Below are 24,519 nucleotides of genomic sequence, written 5' to 3' on the forward strand. Positions count from 1 at the left end.
TTAAAAAAAAATGAAATAATTTGTGTATTTATGACCTTTTGAGTTTTTCACATTATTAAAAAAAAATACATTCCACTCTTTATTTTTACGTTATGCTCTTTTATAATATATTATTTTATTACTCGACCCTCATTTATTGTTAGACCAACCCTTTCAAATACCAATATCCAAAATATAATATAGGCTTTAGTCATCATTAATTTTATTTTTTATATGTTGAGTTATATTTGTAATTCTCTTTTTTAAAAAGAAAAAGAGATACTCACAAAACATAAATTCTTTGCTAAATTACACAGAAACATAAAACAGATTTAATACAAAACAAAAATAAAAAACATTTTTAAAAATAAATAAAAACACGTAAATAAAAAATATAAAAACATTTTGTTTTTTCAAGTAAAATGGCAAGAAAGAAGAAACTACCTAATAGCAATATAGATAGATAGATAGATAGATATAGAGAGAGAGATCCAAACAATGCAAGTGATGATAGAACAGGCAATGGAAAGCCAGAAATGTGAATTGAGTGGACTCATAAGCTGGGCTGCTGCTGCTAAAACATCCTAAACAGCTGATAGACTGACTATACATACATTCAGATACACAAACAGACGGCATACAGCCCCTTCCTCTTCCTCTTCTTAATACCTAGCCGCTCTGAGGAAGTTGTCGAAAGGGCTGGCAGGAGGCAGCCGTAGAGCCAACCACGGGTCCATCGCCACCATTGATCCCGGCACAGTTCCATCTCCATTATTCACCTGCACAACATTCACATCCACAAGCAAATGAATCCGGAATGAAGCAAAGATTTGAAGCGTTTATGACCAGATTCTGGTTTAGGGGTAAGATTATCGCGCATGTGAGAATGAGACTAATCGAAACATAATTCTACTACGAACAGCACTAGTTTTAACTATTGCATTAAGTTCCCATGCAGCATTCAAGTATCAGAATTACTTGCATACATAGATTTTTTTTATATGCATATGTTAGTTTAGCTTATATCATTTTCTTTTGTTTCCTTTCCACGAATCACGTTAGCAGAAAGGTCAAGATCAACTACGCATAAATGAAAAATATCGAGACATCTGACCTTGATTGTTTCAGAGCGCACATCTTGGGAAAGCAAAGGCAGTTTTTTGCATGTATTGGTGTACTGACTTCCATCGGTCAACCAACTTGAGAGCTTCTTTCTTGTACAAGTGCCAAGAGCATCACAGTGACTGGCCATGGCGCTGTACGAAAGGGGTGTTGATGAAACAGATGCCCCAGCCACCTGACCAGCTACCTCGAGCGCCTGAAAACACGACTAAATTCTTAGCATGAACCAGAAGCTTAAAGGTTATAACCAATATGTTTGAACTTTGAACCAATCCAAGAAATTTCAAGTCATCGCACATTCCTCGTTTGATTCAGCTGTTGCTCTAATTCATTTCTTATGAGTCACAAGCTTCTAAACATTGAGAGGTGCGAGACTGGACGGTCTTGTTAATGAACATGCAATTCTCTTGTTTTGAATCATTTGTGCAAATGCATGCACAAATTAATAGACAAAGATTACCGATTCCATAAGCTGCCCAATGCTAATAATCTGAGATGTCAAAGGTGATTTTGGTGTCTTGGGGATGAACCGAGAGAGCTCAACAGCAGAAGATTCACTAGCCACATCATCCTCTCCAACTGAATTTGTCAGAAAATCCTGCAGTGCAAGCAACAATAATATAACAACCTTCTTTCTATTTGAATTACTATCAGGAATGATCTTCCAAATCTATGGGATGCTCAATCTGGCTTGGTGCAGCTAGTTCTGAAATTTATGAAATTACACTTTAATTGAACTAATGCAGTAAGTAATCAAACCCAGGACAAATTAATTTCATTCCATGGTTGAGAGTAAATATTTGGAACGATTAATGAATTAACCTTATCCAGCCCACTAACAGATACACGGCACATACTAGACATCAATCGTAAGAGAGCATACCCCATCACAAGAAAGAGATTCGTTGGAATGTCCAATGCGATCCAGATCCAGTACAGAATGAGGACCAAACATGAATGCATCATCAGGTGTGAACGGTTCCGAAAGCAGGTTAACTAGCTCATCTGCCTCCAGCTTAACAATTAGAAAAAGAAAGCACAGATGTAAGCCTGTACATAGCATTCATTGTAAAATGGTGCAGAGAGAGAGGAAGAGAGGTGTGGGAAGGAGGTCATAAGAGAAATGCTCAAGCTGAGTAAAAGGTCCAAAACCACACCTCGGTAATGCTGGATAAACTATTTGCTAAACTATCCAAAACAATCTTGTCACTTTTATAGATTGTGTTCTGCAAATCACAAAGTAAAGATGCAGCTGCTTGATTATCAGTGACAGATCCATATGCCCTGACATCTGCCTGAGGTTTGATACATAGTTGGTAATCATCATTGATGCTTACATGGGGATCAACCTGAATTTAAATGAGAAAACTTTCCAAAATTAGTAAAGATTAAGTTGTAGATTCAAAAATTAGTAAACATTCAAAATTTTCCAAAATTTTTAAAAATGGAAACAAACACTCAAATGACATTTTATCTTCATATTCAAAGTAATGAAATAAAAAAATCAAAGGGCTGACAAAACCGGCCGTTAGAATGTGGATAGAAAATTACCAAAAAAGGCAAGTCCAAATATGTTGCATTAAAATAACTTAAGGGCATGTTCACTCAGGAAAATAAATAAATGATACTAACATACTAATATTGCATTTGATGGATATCATGGAAGAATATATATCTTATTTACAAATTCTATAATCCAATCCATCAAATATATATCTTGTTCTGCCTTCAAATTTGTGACAAACTAGGTTGAGATAAAGATAACTAGAACAAGATCCATGGTAACTGAAAAGTGAAAACTCACATCACATTCAACTATGGGCTTGACTGAATCAATTATATCAGGAATTTGATAGATCTTTGCTGCAAATGCCAACATTGCTGTTGATAATATAAGAATTAATCTCTGGTATGCTGGAGGCCACATAACTGCATAGACATAGAAGATATAAACATGTCAGTTGTATTGAGTTCAAATTTGGTCAATGTCTGAAACATTGGTGCAGAGACGGTGTATCCCATACCATTGCTAGGGTCCAATGCCATACTCCTTAGTGATAGAGGCAGCTGAAAGATGCGGACCACCAGGTTGTTATCGGAATTCTGCAACAACCCAAGTTTGAGAGACTACTTAAGATATAATCAACACAAAAAAACTAAACAAGTACATGCAAATCAGTAACATGAACCAGAATTCTTACCTTAAGGCGTAAAGAAATAAGCATTAAGCAGTAAGAATGAGCAATAGCTTCAATATTTGAAGGAAGATTATCAAGAAGATTAGCCTGTATCCAAAAGGCTGACAACAACTGGGCTACTTGATCCTCGCTAAATTTCATGACAGATGGTTCCTGGGGCAAGTATATAGTTTTGTATTCAGAATAGTAAAAACTATAGATTTACAGTTCATTCTGCAAATGAAAAGTGAAAAGAAAGCAAATGACATAAAAGGGTATGCAGATATGTGATTCTAAATAAAATTGACAAACACAAAATGATAATGACAATAAATAAAGCAATTTAAAACATCAATTGAAGTGCCTACAACCCCAGTCAAACTGGTTGATCCAGCTGTCTTGTCAATAATAGAACTTATTTTGAGAAAATTAGGGGAATTCTTGAGAGCTCGAGCCTGCTTCCATTCTTCAGCATCTTCCCTTTCTTTAATGTCATCTTGAACACTAATCCCGTGATTTTCTGTTCTAGTTCCACTCCTTTCTTTCTGGAGCCTTTTAAGTAGAGCTGTAACTGAAGCAAAGGCAGACGATGTACTGGAGTGCCATCTCCTTGGAAAGTTAGAAACATCACGCCGTGGATAATTAGAACTTGGAATGAGAATAGCAGAGAATAATTGATGTGCTCCAGCACGTACTTCAATGTCGGGATGCAACATCAACTTTAAAAGTTGAATAAGAAGTGCCTCTGGAAACACCTGCAGGAAAATGTTAAAACAAATATTACTCTACAACAATAACAATCACGAACCTTATCCTATTAGCTTGGGCTAAACAAATATTACTCGATCTTGTATAAGGACATGCTTTGACAAAGATAATTGTAACAAGTTAACAACACCACATATATTTACTTATTATTTAAAATTGAGAATTCCCTGCATCCCAAGGCTTGGGCAACTTTGGTTAAGGATTCAGGTTCCGTGCTGCCCTCGCCCAAGGTAAAGTGTGAAAATAACTATGAAATGTAAAATGAAATAATATAGTTCATTAATATAAAATCCATCAAAAACCAATTGTGCACAAAAGTATATGTTTTCAAGGTTTTTAAGTCTCATTTCTAGAAATAGCATAAAGAGAAACCAAATTACAAAAAGAAAAAAAATGTATTTGTTTCATGATTCAATGGCAGATATTTGAGGGATTTAATTGGGAGGTCGCCCAATAACTATGACTGATTAAAAAAGAGGTAATGCTAACTACCATGCCATGAAAAATATTTTCCACTGTCCATCTAATATCTTAGATAAAATCAATAATCATTCACTTGAACAGAAAATACAATACACTATCATATTAAATCAATAATCTGATTGAATGGATAATAAATTTTCCCTTTAAAGGGCACTAGACAATTGCTTACCAAGAAGAAAAAGAATGAGAAAGACATGTACATGCACAAAGCCCCCATATAAAGGAGAAAATTAAATTCATCTCACCTGCTGTGAAAGTGGAGAGACATATGTTGATGAAACAACATGAGCAAGAATGATCAGTGATACAATTGTTGCCCTGACAACATCTATAATAGATGGTAGCTTCTCCAGCGTTATTGCCATCATATCAAATAGTGGCCGTGCATCAGCTATCTAAGACAGTGGAAAATAGATAATTAGAAGCCTGGAAGGGCATAAAAATGTAAAGAAACTAGAAAGGAAAGATTTTTGTAGTTTTAACAGATTTACCCCTTTGACGGTCTCGAATAAGCAATCTTCAATATCATTTTGGAGTGATATATTCAAGTTTAACTCTTGTTCTCCAACTGATAAAACAGATGCTTGAAGACTTTTCCTCAGATGCCTGCATAGGTCACTAATGAATCCAATATCTGAGAGTACAGCTTCGGATCTAATTTGCTGGGCCAAATAAGTAGCAGTTTGGATGATGTTAGATTTAACTTGAGGATCTTGAGAAACATTTTTGTGGTCCAAATGATGAATCACAGAAGTCAAAATAAACTGCCGGATCCCTGAAATCAGCACAAAATAAGATTAGCAGATCAATACAATTCAAGATTCAGTGTAACAATAGCAGCTGGCCTTGTGCTTTTGCATTAGTGGGTGGGCAATTGCAGATCATCACAATGCACATTGCAAAAGCAGAAACTGGAGAATGAAATTTATGATCAATAAAAAAACCCGCATGTCTTGTTCGCTTATCATTTGCTACTATCGCAAAAAGAATTCTATACACCTTCAAAAAAAAATGGCAATTTCACACAATATCAATCTACAGCTAAAACATTGCAATGTTAAAATACATATTATGCATGGACAAAATTTAATTAGAGTTCATGAGTAAACCCCATGTTGGAGAGTCCTAGGATTCTAAGGAGTCTTTCTGTGGGAAAGAATATGAAACAAAAGAGGAGACTACTGAAGATATGGGCCTCGGTTATAGGCTGCTGCGTCAAGATAGAGAAGAACTGAAGGGATAAACTTCCTAAAAATCAGGAGAAATTGTAGGAATAGGATTTTGTACATTATCTTGTAAATAACTTCAAATAATGTTGTATCCTATCTGCTAGGTGTTAGGAAGAGATAGCATTATCAGCTAGAATTTAGGAGAAAATATAAAACCACTGTATATATTATTCCTTTCTCAGACATTCAAGTTAAGGAGTTTGATTTCCACAAACTCAATTGTTAGTTTCAGGTTCCATTCCATAGGAACCGATTCTGTTCATGGTATCAAAGCCAAGCTTTGTCTAACCTAAAGATCCAAGGCAGATGGATCCTCAAGGCCATGGGAATGCAGCTCCAACAGACGCAGAGACTTCCATCAGTTCGGCTCTTCAACAACCGGCAGTTCCGACTGCTATAGTGTCTAACAACATCCTGTCATTAGATAGCCATACCTTGCAGATCACCCAACATAGGTTGAACGGTAGAAACTTTAGAGAATAGTTTCAATCCGTAACCTTGGTGATCAAAGGCAAATGGAAATATGGCTACCTAACTGGTGCAATTCCAACTCCACCAGAAAATTCAGGAGATTATCAAAGATGGGAGGTAGAGAACTCAATCTTGATGGCTTGGATTATCAATTCAATGGAGCCTAATATAGGCCGACCCTATCTATTCTACAAGACAGCAAAAGAAGTTTGGGTGGGAGGCTGTTCAGGAGATTTATTCTGACCTAGAAAATACAGCTCAACGCTTTGAAATTAGAGCTGCAATTCGGACTACCAAGCAAGGCAGTTTTGGAGTAACAGAATACTACAACTTAATGGAGCTATGGCAAGAGAGGGATCTATTTTATGATCCTAGCTGGAAGTGTGCAGAGGACAGCCAAAAGTATAGCAAGATGTTGGAAAAGGAGAGGATTTTTGAATTCCTCCAAGGACTCAATCCAGATTTGGATGAGGTGAGAGGAAGACTTTTAGGTACCAAGCCCTTACCATCTCTCCGAGAGTCATGCTATCAACACCAACTGAACATAATTCAGGATCGGCTCTCACTGCTACAAAAAGGGAAGACAACCCAAGGGAGAAGCAATGGTGCGAACATTGCAACCGACCCCATCACACAAAGAGTACCTGCTGGAAGTTGCATGGGAAACCCCCAAACTGGAAGCCTAGACCTAAAAAGGAGAAAGAAAGATCTGCATATGCAGCAACAAGTGTTCCCACAAGTGAGAAAGGACCAAGTATGGGCTTAACTAATGATCAAATTAAGTTCCTACAAAAACTGTTGCAAAGCTCTCATATTGCAAAAGAATCAGAGGATGCAGCACCAAGTTATTCAGCTTCTATGGCACAAAAAGGTAATCAGCTTTTTTCCTTGCTTGCTACGAGAATGAATAAAAATTATTGGGTGGTAGATATCGGGGCATCCGATCATATGACCGGATCTACTACAACACTTAATAATTTTCAGATGGGAGACAAGGATCTAAATGTACTGATGGCTGATGGAACACAATCACTGGTAAAAGGAAAGGGGAGTGTTTATGTCGCTGGTTTATTACTCAAATCAGTGTTATATGTGCCAAACCTAAGTTATAGTTTGTTATCAATAAGCAAACTAACAAAGGACTTGGATTGTATTGTGACCTTCTTTTCTTCCCATTGTGTTTTTCATGATCGATTATCGGGGAAGATGATTGGCAGTGCTAAGGAGAATGACGGACTCTATTGGCTTTCCGATAACAAGAAATCCCTTAGTCAAGTACCACATAGGTTTTCTCTTACTGTTAGTTTGGATTCTGAAATTTTGTTATGGCATAGACATCTTGGTCATCCTAGCTTTCCATGCTTGAAACACTTGTAGCTAACTTATTTATGAATAAAGAAAAGTTGCTACTTAAGTGTGATCATTGTATTCTTGCCAAGCAAACCCATAGTACTCATCAACCTTGCTCATATATTCCTTCTAAACCTTTTCATTTGATTCATGGCGATATATCCCAGCTAGAGTACCTAACCTAAATGGTGCAAGATGGTTTATAACCTTCATTGACGACCACACAAGGATGTGTTGGGAATACCTAATGAAAGAAAAATCCAAGGCATGTGCAATTTTTCAGAATTTCCATAAACTCATTTTAAATGTCTTTCAATCCTCTATTTGTATCCTTAGGACTGACAATGGCCGAGAATACTTCTCTTATCCATTCACCCAATATTTTACAACCAATGGAATCTTCCATCAAAGTATTTATCCCTACACTCCTCAACAAAATGGGATAGTTAAAAGAAAAAATTGATACCTACTTGAGGTGGTTAGATCCCTTATGTTCACTAGTTCTATTCCTAACAGATATTGGGGGGAGGCAGTCCTAACAACCTCTTATCTAATCAATAGGCTGCCTTCCAAAGTCCTAAAGTACCAAACCCCTTTGCACAACCTAACATCCATCTTTCCCAATGTTCGGATTCTAAACACTCTTACTCCCAAAGTATTTGGATGTGTGGTATATGTTTATCAAACGAGTCCAAATCGGAATAAACTTGAACCAAGGGCATCAAAGTGTATATTCATTGGATACTCTCCTACCCAAAAAGGGTATAAATGCTTTTGCCCTACATCACAAAAATTCTTTATCTCTTGTGATGTAACTTTTGTGGAGAATGAGTCCTATTACTCAAATACTCCATCACAAATGGAAGACAATCATTGGGATCCTACCGTGCCTATGCCCATTCCATTACCAATCCCTCATTCTATCCCTAATGATAATTATATTCAAAAGGCTGCAGTTGATCATTCTTAGCCAGCACCTGTTGAGCCTAATTATCCAAATTTATCATCCTCTAAAGAACCCCAAATCCCAGCTAAACCTATGGCAACTAACTTAGGGGGGGAGACTTGGGCCCCGAAAAGCAAATGAAAGTTTACTCAAGGAGAGGTAAACATCCAGCTCCTCAACTCAGCCAATTGTTAGAACTGAGGGAAAGTCCAGCAAATGAAGAAGAAAACAATCCAGTTGACAGTGATTTGAATATTTCTATTGCTATTAGGAAAGGGGTAAGACCATGTGTGAAGCATCCAAAATCAAATTACTTGACATATTCCAAGTTATCTCCTCAATTCAAGGCTTTCACCACTGCTTTAGATGAAACAGCTATACCCTGAAATATTCAAGAAGCATTGATTGATCCCAAGTGGAAGGAGGCGGTAATGGAGGAAATGAGGGCACTAAAAGACAATAACACATGGGAACTGGTCGATATCCTGGAAAACAAGAAGATTATAAGATGCAAATGGATATTCACAGTCAAATACAAATCAGATGGGAGTGTGGACAGATATAAGACAAGGTTGGTTGCCCAAGATTTCACTCAAACCTATGGGATAGATTATGAAAAGACATTTGCACCGGTTGCAAAACTAAATTCCATAAGAGTACTGCTATCTATTGCTGTAAATATGGACGGGGAATTGTTCCAATTTGACATCAAAAATGTGTTCTTAAAAGGGAAGTTAGAAGAAGAGGTATATATGAGGGTTTCTTCCACCTAGATTTGAGAAAGGCAATGTTCGAAAATTCGGCCTAGGTGTTGGGTGGCCACTGGCCGTGACAATTTAGGGCTGGTCGGCACCCCTAGGCGCCAACCCAACTAATCAGACCACGGCAGCCGCCTAGGTCGTGCGTGTCATGGGTCGACCTTATTTCCCCCTTCCCTTTCTCTAATTCCCCTTTCCCTTCCTCTCTCTGGTCATTCATCGCGGGTCCTCTCTCTCTCTCTCTCGCCTTTGATCTCCTCTTGGTCGTTCGCTGCCACCATCAATCTCTTCTCTTGGTCCTGCTCTCTCGTCGCCGCCGACCTCACCTGTTGGTCGTTCTCTCTCGTCGCTGCCAATCTCATCTGTTGGCTGTCATCTCTCGTCACCGATCTTGTCTTCCTCTAGTTTGTATCCATCTTCCTCCGCCTCCGGTTATTTAAAAAAAAACATTGAAGAAGCTGCAACAGCAAGCTTGCATTGCTGCTTGCTGCAGCAAGTAGCACCAACTTGCTACTTGTTGCAACAGGGAGAATATATTAAGAAAAAAATAAAAAAATATTAAATTTTTTAGGCACTGCCTAGTCCCCGCCTAGGCGGCCTAGGCGCTAGATGCCAGTTTGCTGCCCGACTAGCGCCTAGCGCCTTTTAGAACACTGGAGAAAGGAGAGGGAAATGGAAAAGTGTGCAAACTACATAAATCTCTCTATGGATTAAAACAGTCTCCAAGGGCATGGTTCAAGAAATTCAGCTCTACTCTCACTAAGTTTGGATATAAACAAGGTGAGGCTAATCATACCCTCTTTATTAAACATGCTACTAATGGAAAGAAATGTGTTTTGATTATGTCATAGTTGTTAAAGGCGCGCCTAGGCACAAGGCGCCAAATCGGCGCCTCGCCTGGGCCGAGGTGAGGCGATTTCAGCAAGGCCCTCGCTTTGTATGGGGTGAGGCGCTGAGACAAGAGGCGCGCCTCATGAAACTTAGGTTTTAATGAAAACCTGGGCAGCCCAATTCCTCCCTTCTTCTTGATTTCAACATGTATACGTTACAACATATTTACAATTCTTTAGTTTAAGTAAATGTCCACATTTTCTTTTATTTATATTTTACCTTCCATTTACTTTAATACATAAATGTAAATAAGAAAATACCCCCATTTGAATTCAATAAAAATATCTAAAAAATCAAAATTCATGACAATAAGAAAATAGAATTTTGGTTTTAGTACAAACTCGGGATTTAGCAATTTTACCACCCTCAAAATACATACCTACTATTTCTTGAAAAATTCATTAAAAATCATTTTAACAACAATGAATATTAGCTATCAAAATACTGGGAGATAGTTTTTCAAAATGAAAACATTTTCTTATATATTTCCTTATAATGCGCTAATCTTTCAGACTTAGAAAAATAGCATTTTCCAAAATAAAAACATTTTCTTGATTGTGGACTTGCAATGTTTATATGTTTGTTTAAAACTTTGCATGTTGATTGGTACTTGTTTGAGTTTGAACTTTGATAATGTTTCTAGTTTAGAATTTACATGATGAATGAATCAACTTTGATGATGTTAATTTAGAATTTGAAGACAATGAATCATTAATGATATGCATGTGTTATTATTAATAATTTGATAGTTTTTTATGATTTTACTAAATTTTGAGTTTTTTTTCTAAAAGGTGCACCTTGCTTCGCAAAGGCGCGCCTCACACCTCAGGCTCCAGGACCCTTTGCGCCTTGTGCCTTTCAAAACTATGGATTGTGTATGTAGACGATATAATTATTACAGGAAATTATACTCTTGAGATTGCAACCCTAAAACAAAAGTTGAAGGATGAATTTGAAATCAAAGAATTCGGAACAATGAAGTACTTCCTTGGAATGAAAGTGGCAAGGAGCAAAATGATCTTTTAAAGAAAACAGGAATGTTGGGTTGTAAACCTAGATATACTCCCCTAGAAAGAAATTGTAAATATGTGAAAAAAGATGATGATTTATTGGTAGATAAAGAGAGGTATCAAAAGCTAGTTGGGAAGTTGATTTATCTCTCTCTAACCCAACCAAATATAGCCTATGCAGTTAGCATTGTGAGCCAATTTATACATGCTCCTACTCAACAACGTATGGCAGTAGTATACCACATTTTCAGATATTTAAAATAAACTCCTGATAAGGGACTATTATTTCAAAAGAGTGATGAAAGAGGGGCTACAGGGTTCTCCGATGCAAACTGGGTTGGATCAATTATGGATAGTCGATCAACATCTGGGTTTTGTACTAAATTATGGGGAAATCTAGTCACATGGAGAAGCAAAAAAACAATCAGTGGTAGCAAGCAGTGCAAAAGTAGAATTCAAGGCAATAGCCCAAGGTATATGCGAGCTTATTTGGTTGGTAAGGCTAATGAAAGACCTACAAATGCCTCTTAACTCAACCAACAAGGCTATACAGTGATAGTAAATCAGCCATATGCATTGTTAATAACCCGATGCAGCATGATAGAATGAAGCAAGTCAGAATTGACCGGAATTTCATCCAAAGGGAAATCGAGGAAGGAGGTATAAAGCTGGTTTATATTCCTACAGCAGACAGACCAGGTGACAGATGTACTAACAAAAGCCATGTCAAAACCTGGTTTTGAGACTCTAATTAGCAAGCTAGGAATGAGAGATATCTATTCATTAACTTGAGGGGGGCTGTTGGAGAGTCCTAGGATTCTAAGGAGTCTTTCCATGGGAAAGAGTATGAAACAAAAGAGGAGACTACTGAAGCTATAGGACTCAATTATGGGTTGTTGCGTCAAGATAGAGAAGAAGAACCGAAGGGATAAACTTCCTAAAAATCAGAAGAAATTGTAGGAATAGGATTTTGTACATTATCTTGTAAATAACTTCAAATAATGTTGTATCCTATCTACTAGGTGTTAGGAAGAGATAGCATTATCAGCTAGAATTTAGGAGAAGATAATATAGAACCACGGTATATATTATTCCTTTCTCGGAAATTCAAGAAGTTTGATTTCCACACACTCAATTGTTAGTTTCAGATTCCATTCCATAGGAACCAATTCTGTTCACCCCAAGACTCATCATTGCATCTAGATTAGGACATTTTCATATCTATATTAAGCAACAAGATCCACATATTCTTTACAAAATAATTGCAAAGCCAATATGCAGTCCAAATTGATGAGCCACCTACCAGCAATCAGTAAAAAGGCCATTTATCACATGCACAATGTCAAATAAAATATTTAACTGACTTTTCAATAAACTCAATATATTACCAAATCTAAAATTATCAAACCTTTCATTGGTTATTGGTTCCCACAATAAAGTTTCATGCACTTGAGAACTTAATTCACTTGTACAAGATAAAATTTGGCCTGCATAAGCATTAAATTTACTATGCATTCAAACTCAATTCATGGTTCCAAAAAAATACACAAGTTCCCAGTAACAGTATCTAGGCACCTAACTATTTATATGAACTTACATAATTAATAACAACTAAATTATGTGCACATGGTTGGCAAAAAAAATTTACATGCAGAAAAACTAGAAAAACAGCACTGAGAGGAAAATCATCTGTCTCTGACTAATAGTTACAAATACAACCTTCTTGATAGAAGGGATAATAAACAAATATATTTCTGAAATGCAACAACAGTGTAGTTGTCAATTGAAATACAATCAATTCCACAGAAATGCACTCTTATTGGGAGAAAAATTAAAAAAAAAAAGGGAAAATGGGGCCATTTTTACAATGTGGTGATATAATGTAAGTCCAGAGTAAGAAAAAGAAAAGAAGCAGGATACACAAAGTTACCTGAACCTTCGACAAAGTAGCATATATCAGATAAAATGATTACTGCCAATCCATGACGAGGAACCCAGCACTGCCTGGTATCAAAGTACAGAAACATTGGATCCAGTACACGCCGCATAGTTATAGTTTCTTTGGCCAATTCAACCATTCTTTGGATACATATTTGCGCCCACACTTTTGGTGTCTCAATCTCATCACTGCAGTGGTAAGATTGAAATAACAAGATAATAATTAATAACAAGAAATAAAGACATAATCTGTTTGTGTACCTCTACTTGCACATCTTTCATAATGTTTCATAATTTTCAACCTGGTCAAAAGGGAAGGATCTTTCTTTTCTGGTCGAAGTCTGACAATTGTGCAGCTAGAGACTTCTGTACCAACACCAGCACCAGCACCAATTCTTCCTTCACATCTAACCACTTCATCCACCCAATTATGATTTGCCCCCCCTCTTTCATCATCATCTTCATTTTGTCTCTCTGACTCATAGTTATCTAAAGTGACATGCACAATCTGCAGTATGGAGATACATAAATACATATTAATTTTTATTCACTATAACATATCATTCAAGAATAGGAATCTTCAAATAGAAATGATGCTTCCCTAAAAATAAACAACAAACAGATGAGACATTTATATGTATAATACATAAACAAAGGCCATCAAGTAATGAAGCACCAAAACTACTGTGAAATGCAACTAAAGCCCAATGGTATTGGAAATGGGACTGACATGAAAGTTTTTTAACTTCTAAAATATTTTTCAACTATAACATCATAAGAAGATGGTGTTGAAACTTCATTTCATCATTATTCCGTTAGGGGATGTTATCCACTGCCCGTCCCAAGCCCAAATTAAGGAGGAGGGTTGCATTAGGCAGCCGACAGCCAGTATAAAACTTAGTCGGATCCAAATATGATAGACAAACTATTTGTTGGGGTGTAACTGTAACGACCCGTTCCGGGTATCAATGAAGTGAATGAACTCGAACTAATTAATTTATTTGGATAATAATCTTAGAGAATTAACTATGATATTACATGTGGTTGTTAAAGGCAGTGGAAATACTGAAAAGTCAAAGGGGTGACTTGAGTGGTAATGGGACTCGCAAGTATACGAGGTATGTGTGTGAATAATTTATGGAAATTTTATTATGGTTTAAATTATATTTGGTTTGATTTTGTATCATATAAGGGTAGAAATGAGAATTTAATAAATGTGGGGGGGATGCTTGTCATATTGATTAAGGAAGAGGGCTAATTAAGGGAATGTGGAGTATATATATATGTATATATGTGAGAGAAGGGCTTTGTTTTGCCCTAAGTGAAGAAGAGAAATTGGAGAAGGAAGAGAGAGCCGAACGGGAGAGAGGGAGAGAAGAGCCAAGGATCAAGTAAATTGGAAGGAAGATCATCTCAAGCAAGTCTTGCAAGGAGGAGGATTTCTAAAGGCAAGTTCTAAACTCCTTTTTCTTCCCTTTGATTCCTTTAGCTTTGGTATTTTTCAAGAAAAGCTTGATTTGGAAAGCTATGTAAAAATTGTTGTAAATCTCTCAAACCCTTTGTTTGATTTTGTTGGTTTCATTTGGGTCTTGAAATAGAGGTTGTAGCACCTTTGGGATGAGGGATTATGGTGGAATTGAAGTTTATTGGAGTATTGGAAGGTTTGAAAGGGGTTTGAAGAGTGTTGGGGGTGTTTTGTTCGTCATTTTTTGGTTCTGGAGGTTCAACATTCGACTCTGGGGTGTTAGGAGTCGACTTTGCATGAAGGGTACTCGGCTAGATCGACTCTGGGCATGTGATAGTCGACTTTGCCTCGAGAGTCAACTCCCGGGTATCGAAAGTCGACTCCCGTGGTAGACTGCACTGCGCACTCTATACTATTTCGACCATAACTTTTTGTGTAGATATTCGATTGACGAACCGTTTGAAGTTTCATAAACTAGACTCAATAAGCATCGATTTGGTATATAATTTGTGGGTATTTGGACAAAAATTGGATGAGTTGAAGCCCGATGAACTAGAAGCTAGAAATTAAAATCTTCAATTCCAATTCAATAATGCTTTGGTGTTTGAGGCATAACTATTTGTGGTATTGTCCAACTTGAAATCCATTTTTTGTACAAAAAACTAGGCTTATTAAGCTTTGTTTTAGAATGTATCTTGGATCATTTGAATATGTTTTGAGGCCGTAGCAACCCAGCCAATCTTGGCATGGAATATGGAGTTCTTCCATTTGAGAAATTTGCTTTACCCCAATGTTCGGGAGATATATAGTTTATTTGGGGCATCATTGGAGTATGATGAGATTCACTGATAGGCAAGATTATAATGCTTTTGGATGTAATTCTTTATGAGAATAGAAAAGGTTCCCTGAGCATTGCTGATGCATTTTGTATTTGCTAGCTAAGTAGGGCTATTTCTCCCTACATTTCTTTGTGGAATGATGCTAAACCTTATCGGGGTAGGTTCCAGATGGTTTTTATTTGGGGTGGTGTTATATTTTGATTTATTTATTATTACACATTGCATGGTGATGCATTGGGACATTGGGCTATGGGTTTGCATACATCTGGAATCATGTTTTGTGTTCGGCGTGAGCATTGGCATGACATGGTTGGCTTGTGAGTACCGACCTATGTATTGTAGGTGAGCATGGACACATGGAGCACGTGTATGTGTGAGTTCTTATGTGGGCGTAGCATGGCCTAATGTTTGGCTTATGGGGGCCTTGACATCATGTTTATGCTGCATAAGCCGTGCATTTCTTTATTTGTTGCATTGCATGTTGAGGATATGGGACTCTGGGGAATGATCTGGTGTATACCTCGGGAGTCATTGGATGTGAAAGTTGTTTGGGCCCGGTGGGGAATGATCTGGTGTATACCTCGAGAGTCTATAGTAACCTATATTGGGTTACAACGGATTTGTATGCGGGACTCGAGGGGCAATGTGTGTCTTGTCTTATGTGGACCCCAAGGACTATGTGTGTACATTGATGCATTTACGTTATGATTTGGCATCGTGGTGCATGATATGGTTTGATATGCGATACATATCATGGGTGGGTATATTTATGGGCGAGTCAGCTATTAGCCCTGTTATCCTTTTTATATATACACTTGCTGAGTCTTGTGACTCACTCTTGCTTTACATCATTCCAGGTAAGCGTGGAAAAGCAGTTGAGGGTAGGACCAAGCTTAGTTCTCCCAATGTTAGATGTTGTGTACAGAGGCACCCTAACCGGAAGATTCTTGGACGTTTTGTCTTGTTTTGAGTCCAGGAAGGATATTGTCTTGCTATGCTAGACATGGTGTTTTTGTGTGTGCGGGCATGTGAGCCTTAATGTTATCATCAAAGAATGTATACTATAAGATTTTTTCTTCCGTTGTGTATATTAATGAAAATCACATTTGAGATGTTTTGTTGAAGTTTGCATCTGTATCCTTTCCGTGAGGGCTTCCTCTTGAAACTCCTGTGTTTATGGGACTTTCAGGAGCAGGTCCTTACAGTAACCCACATAGAAATCTAGAATTCATGTAGCCGACCCCACATGGTGGGATAAAAGCTGGATATGTTGTTGTTGTTGTAAGATCATAAGAACAATAAGAAGCCTTATCAATCAAGTCAACAAATTGATGTTTCAATGTGTTTTTCTTTTTGTTTGTTTTTTTTTTTTTTTTTTGTGGTCTTTTAAAATCTTTGAGATGCATGGAGATCTAGAACTCATGCAGCTGACCCACCTGATTAAGGCTTGGTGATTGTTGTTGTTTTCAAAATCCTTAATTTAAAGAGTAATGAACATTTATCTATTCATTAACAGAAAAGAAAATCCAAAAGAAAATGGAGATTTCTTTTACTTAGCCAGCCCCAAAACTAAATTTTATTTATTTTCGACAATGATATATGATGGTTCCAGCAAAATAAGACCATGGTATGTGCCTATACCTCAGAATAACAAGAAACATCAGCACATCCAACATCTGCTTCGAAAAATATAGAAACACATAAAGTACATTTGCACTTGGTTCAAAAATATAGAACCATACTAACCCCTAATAGTAATCTACCTCATCAGAAACAAACAAAGATTGTCATCTTAGGTTCATCTACTTCAATTTTATCGCTCAGAAGTTACAATAACAATCTTTGGAAGTATGAAAAACCGAATCCACAATTATTAGGCCATAAAAACCAGAAACAGAACTGGTAGAAAGAACATTTATAAAACTTCCAACAATATTAGGCTCATGTAAAGTTTAGCTTTAAACGGGAACATTCTTTATTTAATTAACCAAATATACCCCTAAAATATATTTGCATTTTCTGGTCAATATTCTTACTACAATGCAAAGCGTCTCCATGTATTAACCTAACATAGGCTAAAAGGTACCCTATAGTACCATAAATATGTATAAATGTATACATAAATAAGTTCATCTGGTAGCCAGAAAGTTAAAAAAAAACTCATGAAATGCACCAGAAAGAAAAGGGAAAGAAAAAAAAGGAAAAAGACCACTTAAACATAATAAAGACTGAATCTTCCCTAAACCTCAGTCAAACTGTAACAAGAAGAAATGCTGAAACAACTCCAGAGTTTCAAATAGCCTCTTATACTTGGAAGTCCAGGGTAGGCAACAATAAGAAAAATTTTCAAAAGATAGAATCAGTTACTTTGAGAGTTAACACAATTGGACATGGGTTACAGCCAAGTGTAATGACCATACTCATAACTGAAGATTGTAGTGTCAACAGAAAAATAAAAGGCAAAGAAGACATTAAAGTGCACATAGCTCTCCATCATCTTACTTAAAATGTCTATGATGACAATGTAGTTTTATGTAGGGCCTGTTAGAATAGAATAGCTTTTGTTTTCACCTTTTGGGGGTGGGGGGGGTGTTTGTTATGCTTTTTTCTTTTAAAAAATATGAACAAAAATTTTTAGTGAAGTTTACACAAATGCAAAAAAATAGAGAAAGAAAGAAAAACTAGGAATGAACAATGAAAATTTGGTGCTTCCTATCTTAAAATTCTGAAAGGATTGATTCAAATCATGTAATAGGTGAATGAGCCCGTAGTAAGAGAAGTTTTAGATTTTAAGAGATGATATCATTTCTAATCTTTCTTTGCCCAATATAGCAATATCACTATAACATACCATAAACTTGTTGAACAGAAAGTAAAATAGAGATTCTGTTGACTTGTATGGGAAGCTTAAAAGCTTTTCACTAGTCTTAAAATCTCTAAAATAACAAACATAATTATATAACAGTAGATAGCTTTAAGCAAAGCCCAAAAAAGGAAGGTAAAAAGGGGGAAAGGACAAACCTCCTCAAAACCAACAAAGATGTGAGAGAACTCTGCCATGAACCAGACCTGCAAGATGAGAAAGCCGCCCGCTAAATAGAATTACATTTGGGGACCTTTACTTCCCTTTAGAAAAAACAGGCAATAATAGAATGCTGAAGCAAAAATGCATAGTAAATAAAAATTGCCAAAATATAGTACAAAAATTCTTTAAAACAATAGATCTCAAATTTGAATCACAAAGGAGAAACCAAACAATCAGTTTTACCATGGCTGAAAGGCATTGCAAGCTTGATGCTCTCAAACAGCGCTTTTCATCCTCTTCTCCAGACTGGCGAGCTAGTTTACATACTTTGTGAACCAGATTTTCAATATTATATGTATAAGTTCCATCTACCTATTCAAGTGTCAGGCAGAAACAGAAAGCTTTAGCATAAATTACTAATCTGTATCACTTAAAGATATGGGTAAAAGCATGAGCAAATATTATCATCTTCCAGATTTAAGAACATAAAACTACTTAGTCAATGAGTTTAATTTTGTACCTTCGATCTAAATATTTTCATCTTCCCTTCTGCTTCATGTAATTGCCAGAACAAATAAAAAAAAAAGTGGCCTAAAACAGAAGGCAAGTATTTTAACATTTTTAGCATCAAGAACTCCATCAGTGCTCCTTTTGTCCCAGCTTATAGTTATCTTTCCACTTCCATTTTTTGATTCCTAATGTGAAAATTTTAGTACTTTTAAATAGCACTCTGGTTAAGCTTCTCAAACCCATATTTGAAGTGAATTTGACTTCCAAAACACCTAAAAAATATAGGGTATTGTGTAAATTTATCATCCAAATATGATTTCCTGAAGTTCGAGTATATTGAACTGAAACACACAAACAGATAAATGAGACGGGTGAGACGAGGAAAGGAACATGGTTTAGAATGGATACATGTTATTGTTCTCTTACTATGTGACATGAGATATTTCCAACAATAATGCTCAAGAATTGTAATACGAAACAAGCCGGCACTCATTAGTAAGGTTGAGTCCACTGAAGAACACTGAAACATCCATCAAAGTGAAACCACCAAATTTGGATATAACTTCCTACTCTCCAACCCATGGGCCTATATTGAGTGCTTATTAATGTAGACAAAATAGCATGATTTATTTCCAAACGACGTAGTTCCTGGCGAACATTTAATTGGATTCAAGTTTCTTGTTACAAAAGCAAGATCACTCCCCCTGCATGTCAGCTACTCTTCGTTCATAGGTTTTGCAAGAAACGGCATCTTGGTGCCATAAGTATTGATGTTGTACCATAAGTATAATATCAACATTGTATGCAAAACCCCATGCCATATCAGCAGACTATCTATTAAGATACCATTGTTAGTACATTGCATTCAAGTACTTGAACAGATGATGCATTTCACCTGACTGTAAATAAACCTAGTTAAGGCCCGGCAGCCAATTATCTGCACTGCATTTTGCTGTGGCTTGGGATTATCCAACAGTTCATTAACAACATTCAGTATACTGATTGCAAAATATGCCCTGCAAAACAAAAGAGAAATAGCATTACTACCCCGGTAAAAGTTCAAAAATTTCCACTGCACTTAAGCCACTTTCAGTCCGGAAAAGGAATAAAAATATATATATAAAAAGGCTTCGCCCCGAAGAATGAAGGAGTCTAAAATATATTTTAGCACCATGCTCTCCTATTTGGCATCATGTATCCAAATCTAGTATGAAAACTAAATGGAAGAGACCAGCGAAGCCTTTTACTTTCCAAGGTATCATAAATGTACTTATCGAAAATGGAAAAAATAGATCACAAATCAGAAATGCAGAATAAAACCTTTAGTAGAAAATTACTGTTTACTCAGTGAGGAAAAAGAACACTTTACAAGACTAAGTATTTTTGAGTTCTATACAGGACTAACATGAACATCAAAACATAGGATATGACAATTTGGAAACAAATAAGAATGCAAATAAAGAATCAATAAAAACTAAATAAATAAATAAACATTATTTAATATATTTTATATGTAAATATTAGTTTATATTTTGTTTCATATTATTATTGAAAACTTGCCACTAATCTAATATGAAAAACCCTTCTCTCTACAATAAAAATATGAAAAAAATAAACATCCTTCAACAAACTTGTTTCTGAAAACATTATTAATCTTGACTGGAGAAATCCCCTAAAGAAATAAGGACAAGATAACTTGCATTTGCTCTTTACACATGCAAAGCAACTTGCTGTAAGCTTCCACGATTATATTAATGAACTTGATGTGCTCAGAGCGCAATTCTTTGCAGCACCTTTCTTCCAGAAACTTTACAATCTATATAGAACAAACAAATCAGCAGTTTCACGTTAATAAAATGGTCAAATACAATACAGTTTTCCATATGGAGGGATAACACATCACTACCTTTGGGATCCTGAAAGGGTTTTTCGCAGCATATTCACATAACTTCACAATCTTCCGCTCATTTGGGGGGGCATCCTGTATAACAATGAACTTAAAACATCGTCATCCTGGTCATAAATGGAAATTTCCATTTGTTCATTATCCTATATATATGAAGTTTAGTACACAGTAGACAGGAAAAATGCCCCCAAATAATATTTGAACTTAAGTGATAAATGAGAATCCCGTACAAGCAAACAGTCAATGTAAGCATGACAATAACCCATGCTAACTACCCAATAACATTCTCACCCTTAGCCATCTTACAATCTAAAGGAAACAATCCAACCAAAATTCTCCCCTCATGATGCCTCTCCATGGGCAGACTCTCATACAACCAATTCACCAATCTCCCTTCATACACCCATATTCCACAGCCATCACTCTCCTCATTCTGCTTCCACAAAGATTTCCCCAACAGGATCTTACTACACAACGACAATCCCAAATCCATAATGCCCCATTCCTCCCATCTCAAAAGGAAAATAAATCTTCTCCACCCCCACCCCCCGGAAAACATAATATTGCTAATCCATGACACAATAATATGCCATTCACACCAAGTTTTCAGTGAGTGACTTTGTCGGTCATAAACATTGAAACAGATGAGAATGCATGGTCATCAACCAAAGGCCTAAATTTAGATCCAGGAAACTGATTAGGAGCAAGACTTTTAAAAAATTCACCCACTGTCATTCGTAGGCAATGCAAATGTTCCAGTCATTTACTTGAATTCTGGAGTCGAGTTCCTCAACAAGCTTGAGCATGTCACCAATGCCCCTTACTCCTTTGAGACATCGTTATCAAGCTTTCACACGTTTAAAACTCATCAACAGGTTTAAAACTCATCAACAGGTTAACTACCTAAGCTAGCAAAAACTAACTTGCTAAGTCGAAGCACTTGTTTAATGATTTCGAAGGAACATTTGCTCGGGAGCATGGAGAGACTTGATAAAATATAACACAGGCGACTGGATAACATTGGAGACACTTCCTGCCAAAAAACCCACAAATTTCAAAGAAAATGCAAACGTGGAAACTTACAGGTGATCTCGGGAAGATGTCAGCCAGCAGGTTCTTGTAACGCTTGACTGGTTGTCGAGATCTTGACCTCAGAGCAGGGCAGCATATGCATATATTCCCACATGCTGGGAAAATCTTCCGGGAAATAACACCCATTTGCCTATAATAGGCCAAAAATGAAGTGAAAAAAGGAACACTAACTAAAATGTTTCCTCAAAATCATTACCACAGCACAAAGCAATAGTCTTAAATATACCCAAAATTGCACAAATATGAACCAAGCAGAGTTATGCACATCAGTGTGTGTAAACATATAAGAGAAAAGAAATTTTAAAAATGTACCTTCGCTAAAGTCTATAGAGTCCCGGAACGAGGGATGGAAAGATAAAAGACGAAGAAATAATACATAGGCTTTCCAACAAACAAAATACCTTGCCCACCCCAAAACCCCCGCAAAAAGAGACCAAAAATCTCAATCACCAACCACATGAACCCAGCTAGGAAAGGAAAAATGAAACTATCACATGCCCAAGATTGCACCAAAATTTGAGAAAGAAACACCCAAAGCCTACAACAAAGGATAGGCCAAGAAAAACACCAAACCAGAAGATTAAAACCTATATACGAGCAAAAAATCAAGAAAAAACAGGAAAACGAACATATGAAACAAACCCAGAACGCCCATTTCGGCCAAAAACATAAAAGAGAATAAATAAACACGTACCCTTCCCTGCAGAGGCAGATCTGGGGCTTACGCAGATGCGCCTTCCAAGGGCAGCAATTGAAGGCTCGAAAGAGTGTCAAAGAAAACAGCTGTTCAGAGAGAAGAGGGAACTTCAACGAACATATGACATTGGTGGGAGAGGGGGAGGAGGAGATCACGTGATGGGGTCAGTTTTTAGTGTAAAAAGGGACCTGCTTTTATGGGTTTCTGTCAGAACTTGGAAGACTAAAACTAACACCTCCCCACCCCCTCTCCCTCTCTTGTTTACGGGTTTTTGTCTTTTTGCTTTCCACGGAGAACACAAAATCAACACTCTGCTTTCGCTTTCTCTTTGCTCTTTTTCTTTCTTCCACATTCTCTCAAGAATTCAATTTGAATGCTGGAACAGTGTGATGATTTATTTCAGATCCATCGTGCAAGGCGTTATTTTTATGCATCTTATTGAATTCGTAAACGATTATAAAAAAAACACACAATTTATGGAAAATCAGGTCGGATGATTCCTTACATTTTTCTGGGAAATTTATGAAAACACACACAAATATTAGTCAAATGGCTACATATTTGAAACAACAGCCATGTCCTCTGAATTATACTTTTTACGCCACTTCATTAAATGGTATTAAATGAGCCTGCCAACAAAATTTTCGTCTCGCCATACCAAGTGGGCCTCTCTCCTATTCGTACACAAAAGCATCCAAAGTAAACCTTTTTTCCAAGGAAACTACGTAATTGTGCACATGCATAATTAGATTTTTTATTTTGAATCATGTTAGATTTATATTCATTTTATACATTTTAAGCTATATAAAGAGGTATTATGACTAAGATACCTCTTGTCTCTATGCGCCTCATGAGGGACATTTTGTCTTTGATACACCTTTATGTAACCCAAAATGTACACCAATGTGTACCAATAGCATTATTCTTTTATTATGTACTTTTAGCCTATATAAAATATAGAATAATGTTATTGATACACCTTTGTGTACATCTTGGGCTACACAAAGGTGTACCAGTGACAAAAAGATCCCTCATAGGCGCGTGAGACGCAGGGTGTTTTGGTCATAATACCCATTTATGTAGCCTAAAATATACAAAAATGATGTACATCTAGCATGATTCTAAAATATAATAATAATATATTTATTATATCTTATTTTTAAACATAAAATACCTTCTATAAGTTGGTAAAATGATTGTTTAATAAGTAGGATTATAATTTTTATATCAGACTAACTAGTTAGAATTTGTTATTAGTGGATCTCTTTTTCTTTTACTTTGACTCAACAATGAATAACGCATTGTTAAACTAAAAAATAAGGGACTTAAAAATAGATGAAACCCCAACTGTTCGAGTGTAGTTGCGTTGGGGCAACGTTCATCTTTTGCAAAATCGAGCCTTGGAACTCGGTCAAGGATAGCCACAGATGCAGCTTCGAAAAGAATGTCTCGTACATATAAACAAATCTAACGTCCAGAGTCAGGCTATAAACACGCTATTCCTTTATGCATGATCGGCAGATAAATCTTCCTTCCCCATCCTCAGTTCCGGAGAGAGAGCATGTCCTCCTCGTTGCTTCCACATATGCAACACTAATGTACCTTGACACAATCTTGATAACTTCCTCGCTTACCCAGTTGTATGAACAAGCGGGGTTTGAAGTTAATACAGCCATATCGAGCGAGACCAACAAACTATCCACCCGATCGAAAAACCTAATCTCTAAAATCCGTACATGAGGAGAGGCAAGACAGGCGAATAGTTCAAAGATTAATGCAAGAAATATGCACACACAGAGGGAACGCATATTTATAGGCATCATGCAAGGCATCCAATGGACGAACACAGACTAAAGTGACCGG

The 24,519-nt window shown here is 36.7% G+C and overlaps 1 protein-coding gene across 2 annotated transcripts; it reads right to left on the reverse strand.

Moving 5' to 3' along the window:
• Positions 1-424: 424 nt before the first annotated feature.
• LOC127809958 (protein SEMI-ROLLED LEAF 2) lies at positions 425-22,893 on the reverse strand. 2 transcript variants are annotated; one of them, XM_052349158.1, is made up of 20 exons: positions 22,654-22,893; positions 21,951-22,089; positions 20,868-20,942; positions 20,662-20,777; positions 19,857-19,977; positions 18,695-18,823; positions 18,448-18,495; positions 13,425-13,630; positions 13,115-13,311; positions 5,021-5,304; positions 4,775-4,924; positions 3,647-4,033; positions 3,303-3,452; positions 3,126-3,204; positions 2,906-3,030; positions 2,259-2,450; positions 1,985-2,116; positions 1,562-1,699; positions 1,094-1,297; positions 425-758 (listed from the first exon to the last, which is right to left on the reverse strand). In XM_052349158.1, exons 2-20 carry the CDS (start codon positions 22,083-22,085, stop codon positions 642-644), a joined length of 2,985 nt encoding a protein of 994 aa, XP_052205118.1. In that variant the 5' UTR covers positions 22,086-22,089; positions 22,654-22,893; the 3' UTR covers positions 425-641. The 2 variants fall into 2 exon arrangements, with proteins under 2 accessions (XP_052205118.1, XP_052205119.1); XM_052349159.1 differs by having other exon boundaries at positions 3,650-4,033; positions 22,654-22,890.
• Positions 22,894-24,519: the final 1,626 nt, after the last annotated feature.

The sequence above is a fragment of the Diospyros lotus genome, chromosome 9 (genome assembly GCF_014633365.1).
Source record: "Diospyros lotus cultivar Yz01 chromosome 9, ASM1463336v1, whole genome shotgun sequence".
Taxonomy (NCBI): domain Eukaryota; kingdom Viridiplantae; phylum Streptophyta; class Magnoliopsida; order Ericales; family Ebenaceae; genus Diospyros; species Diospyros lotus.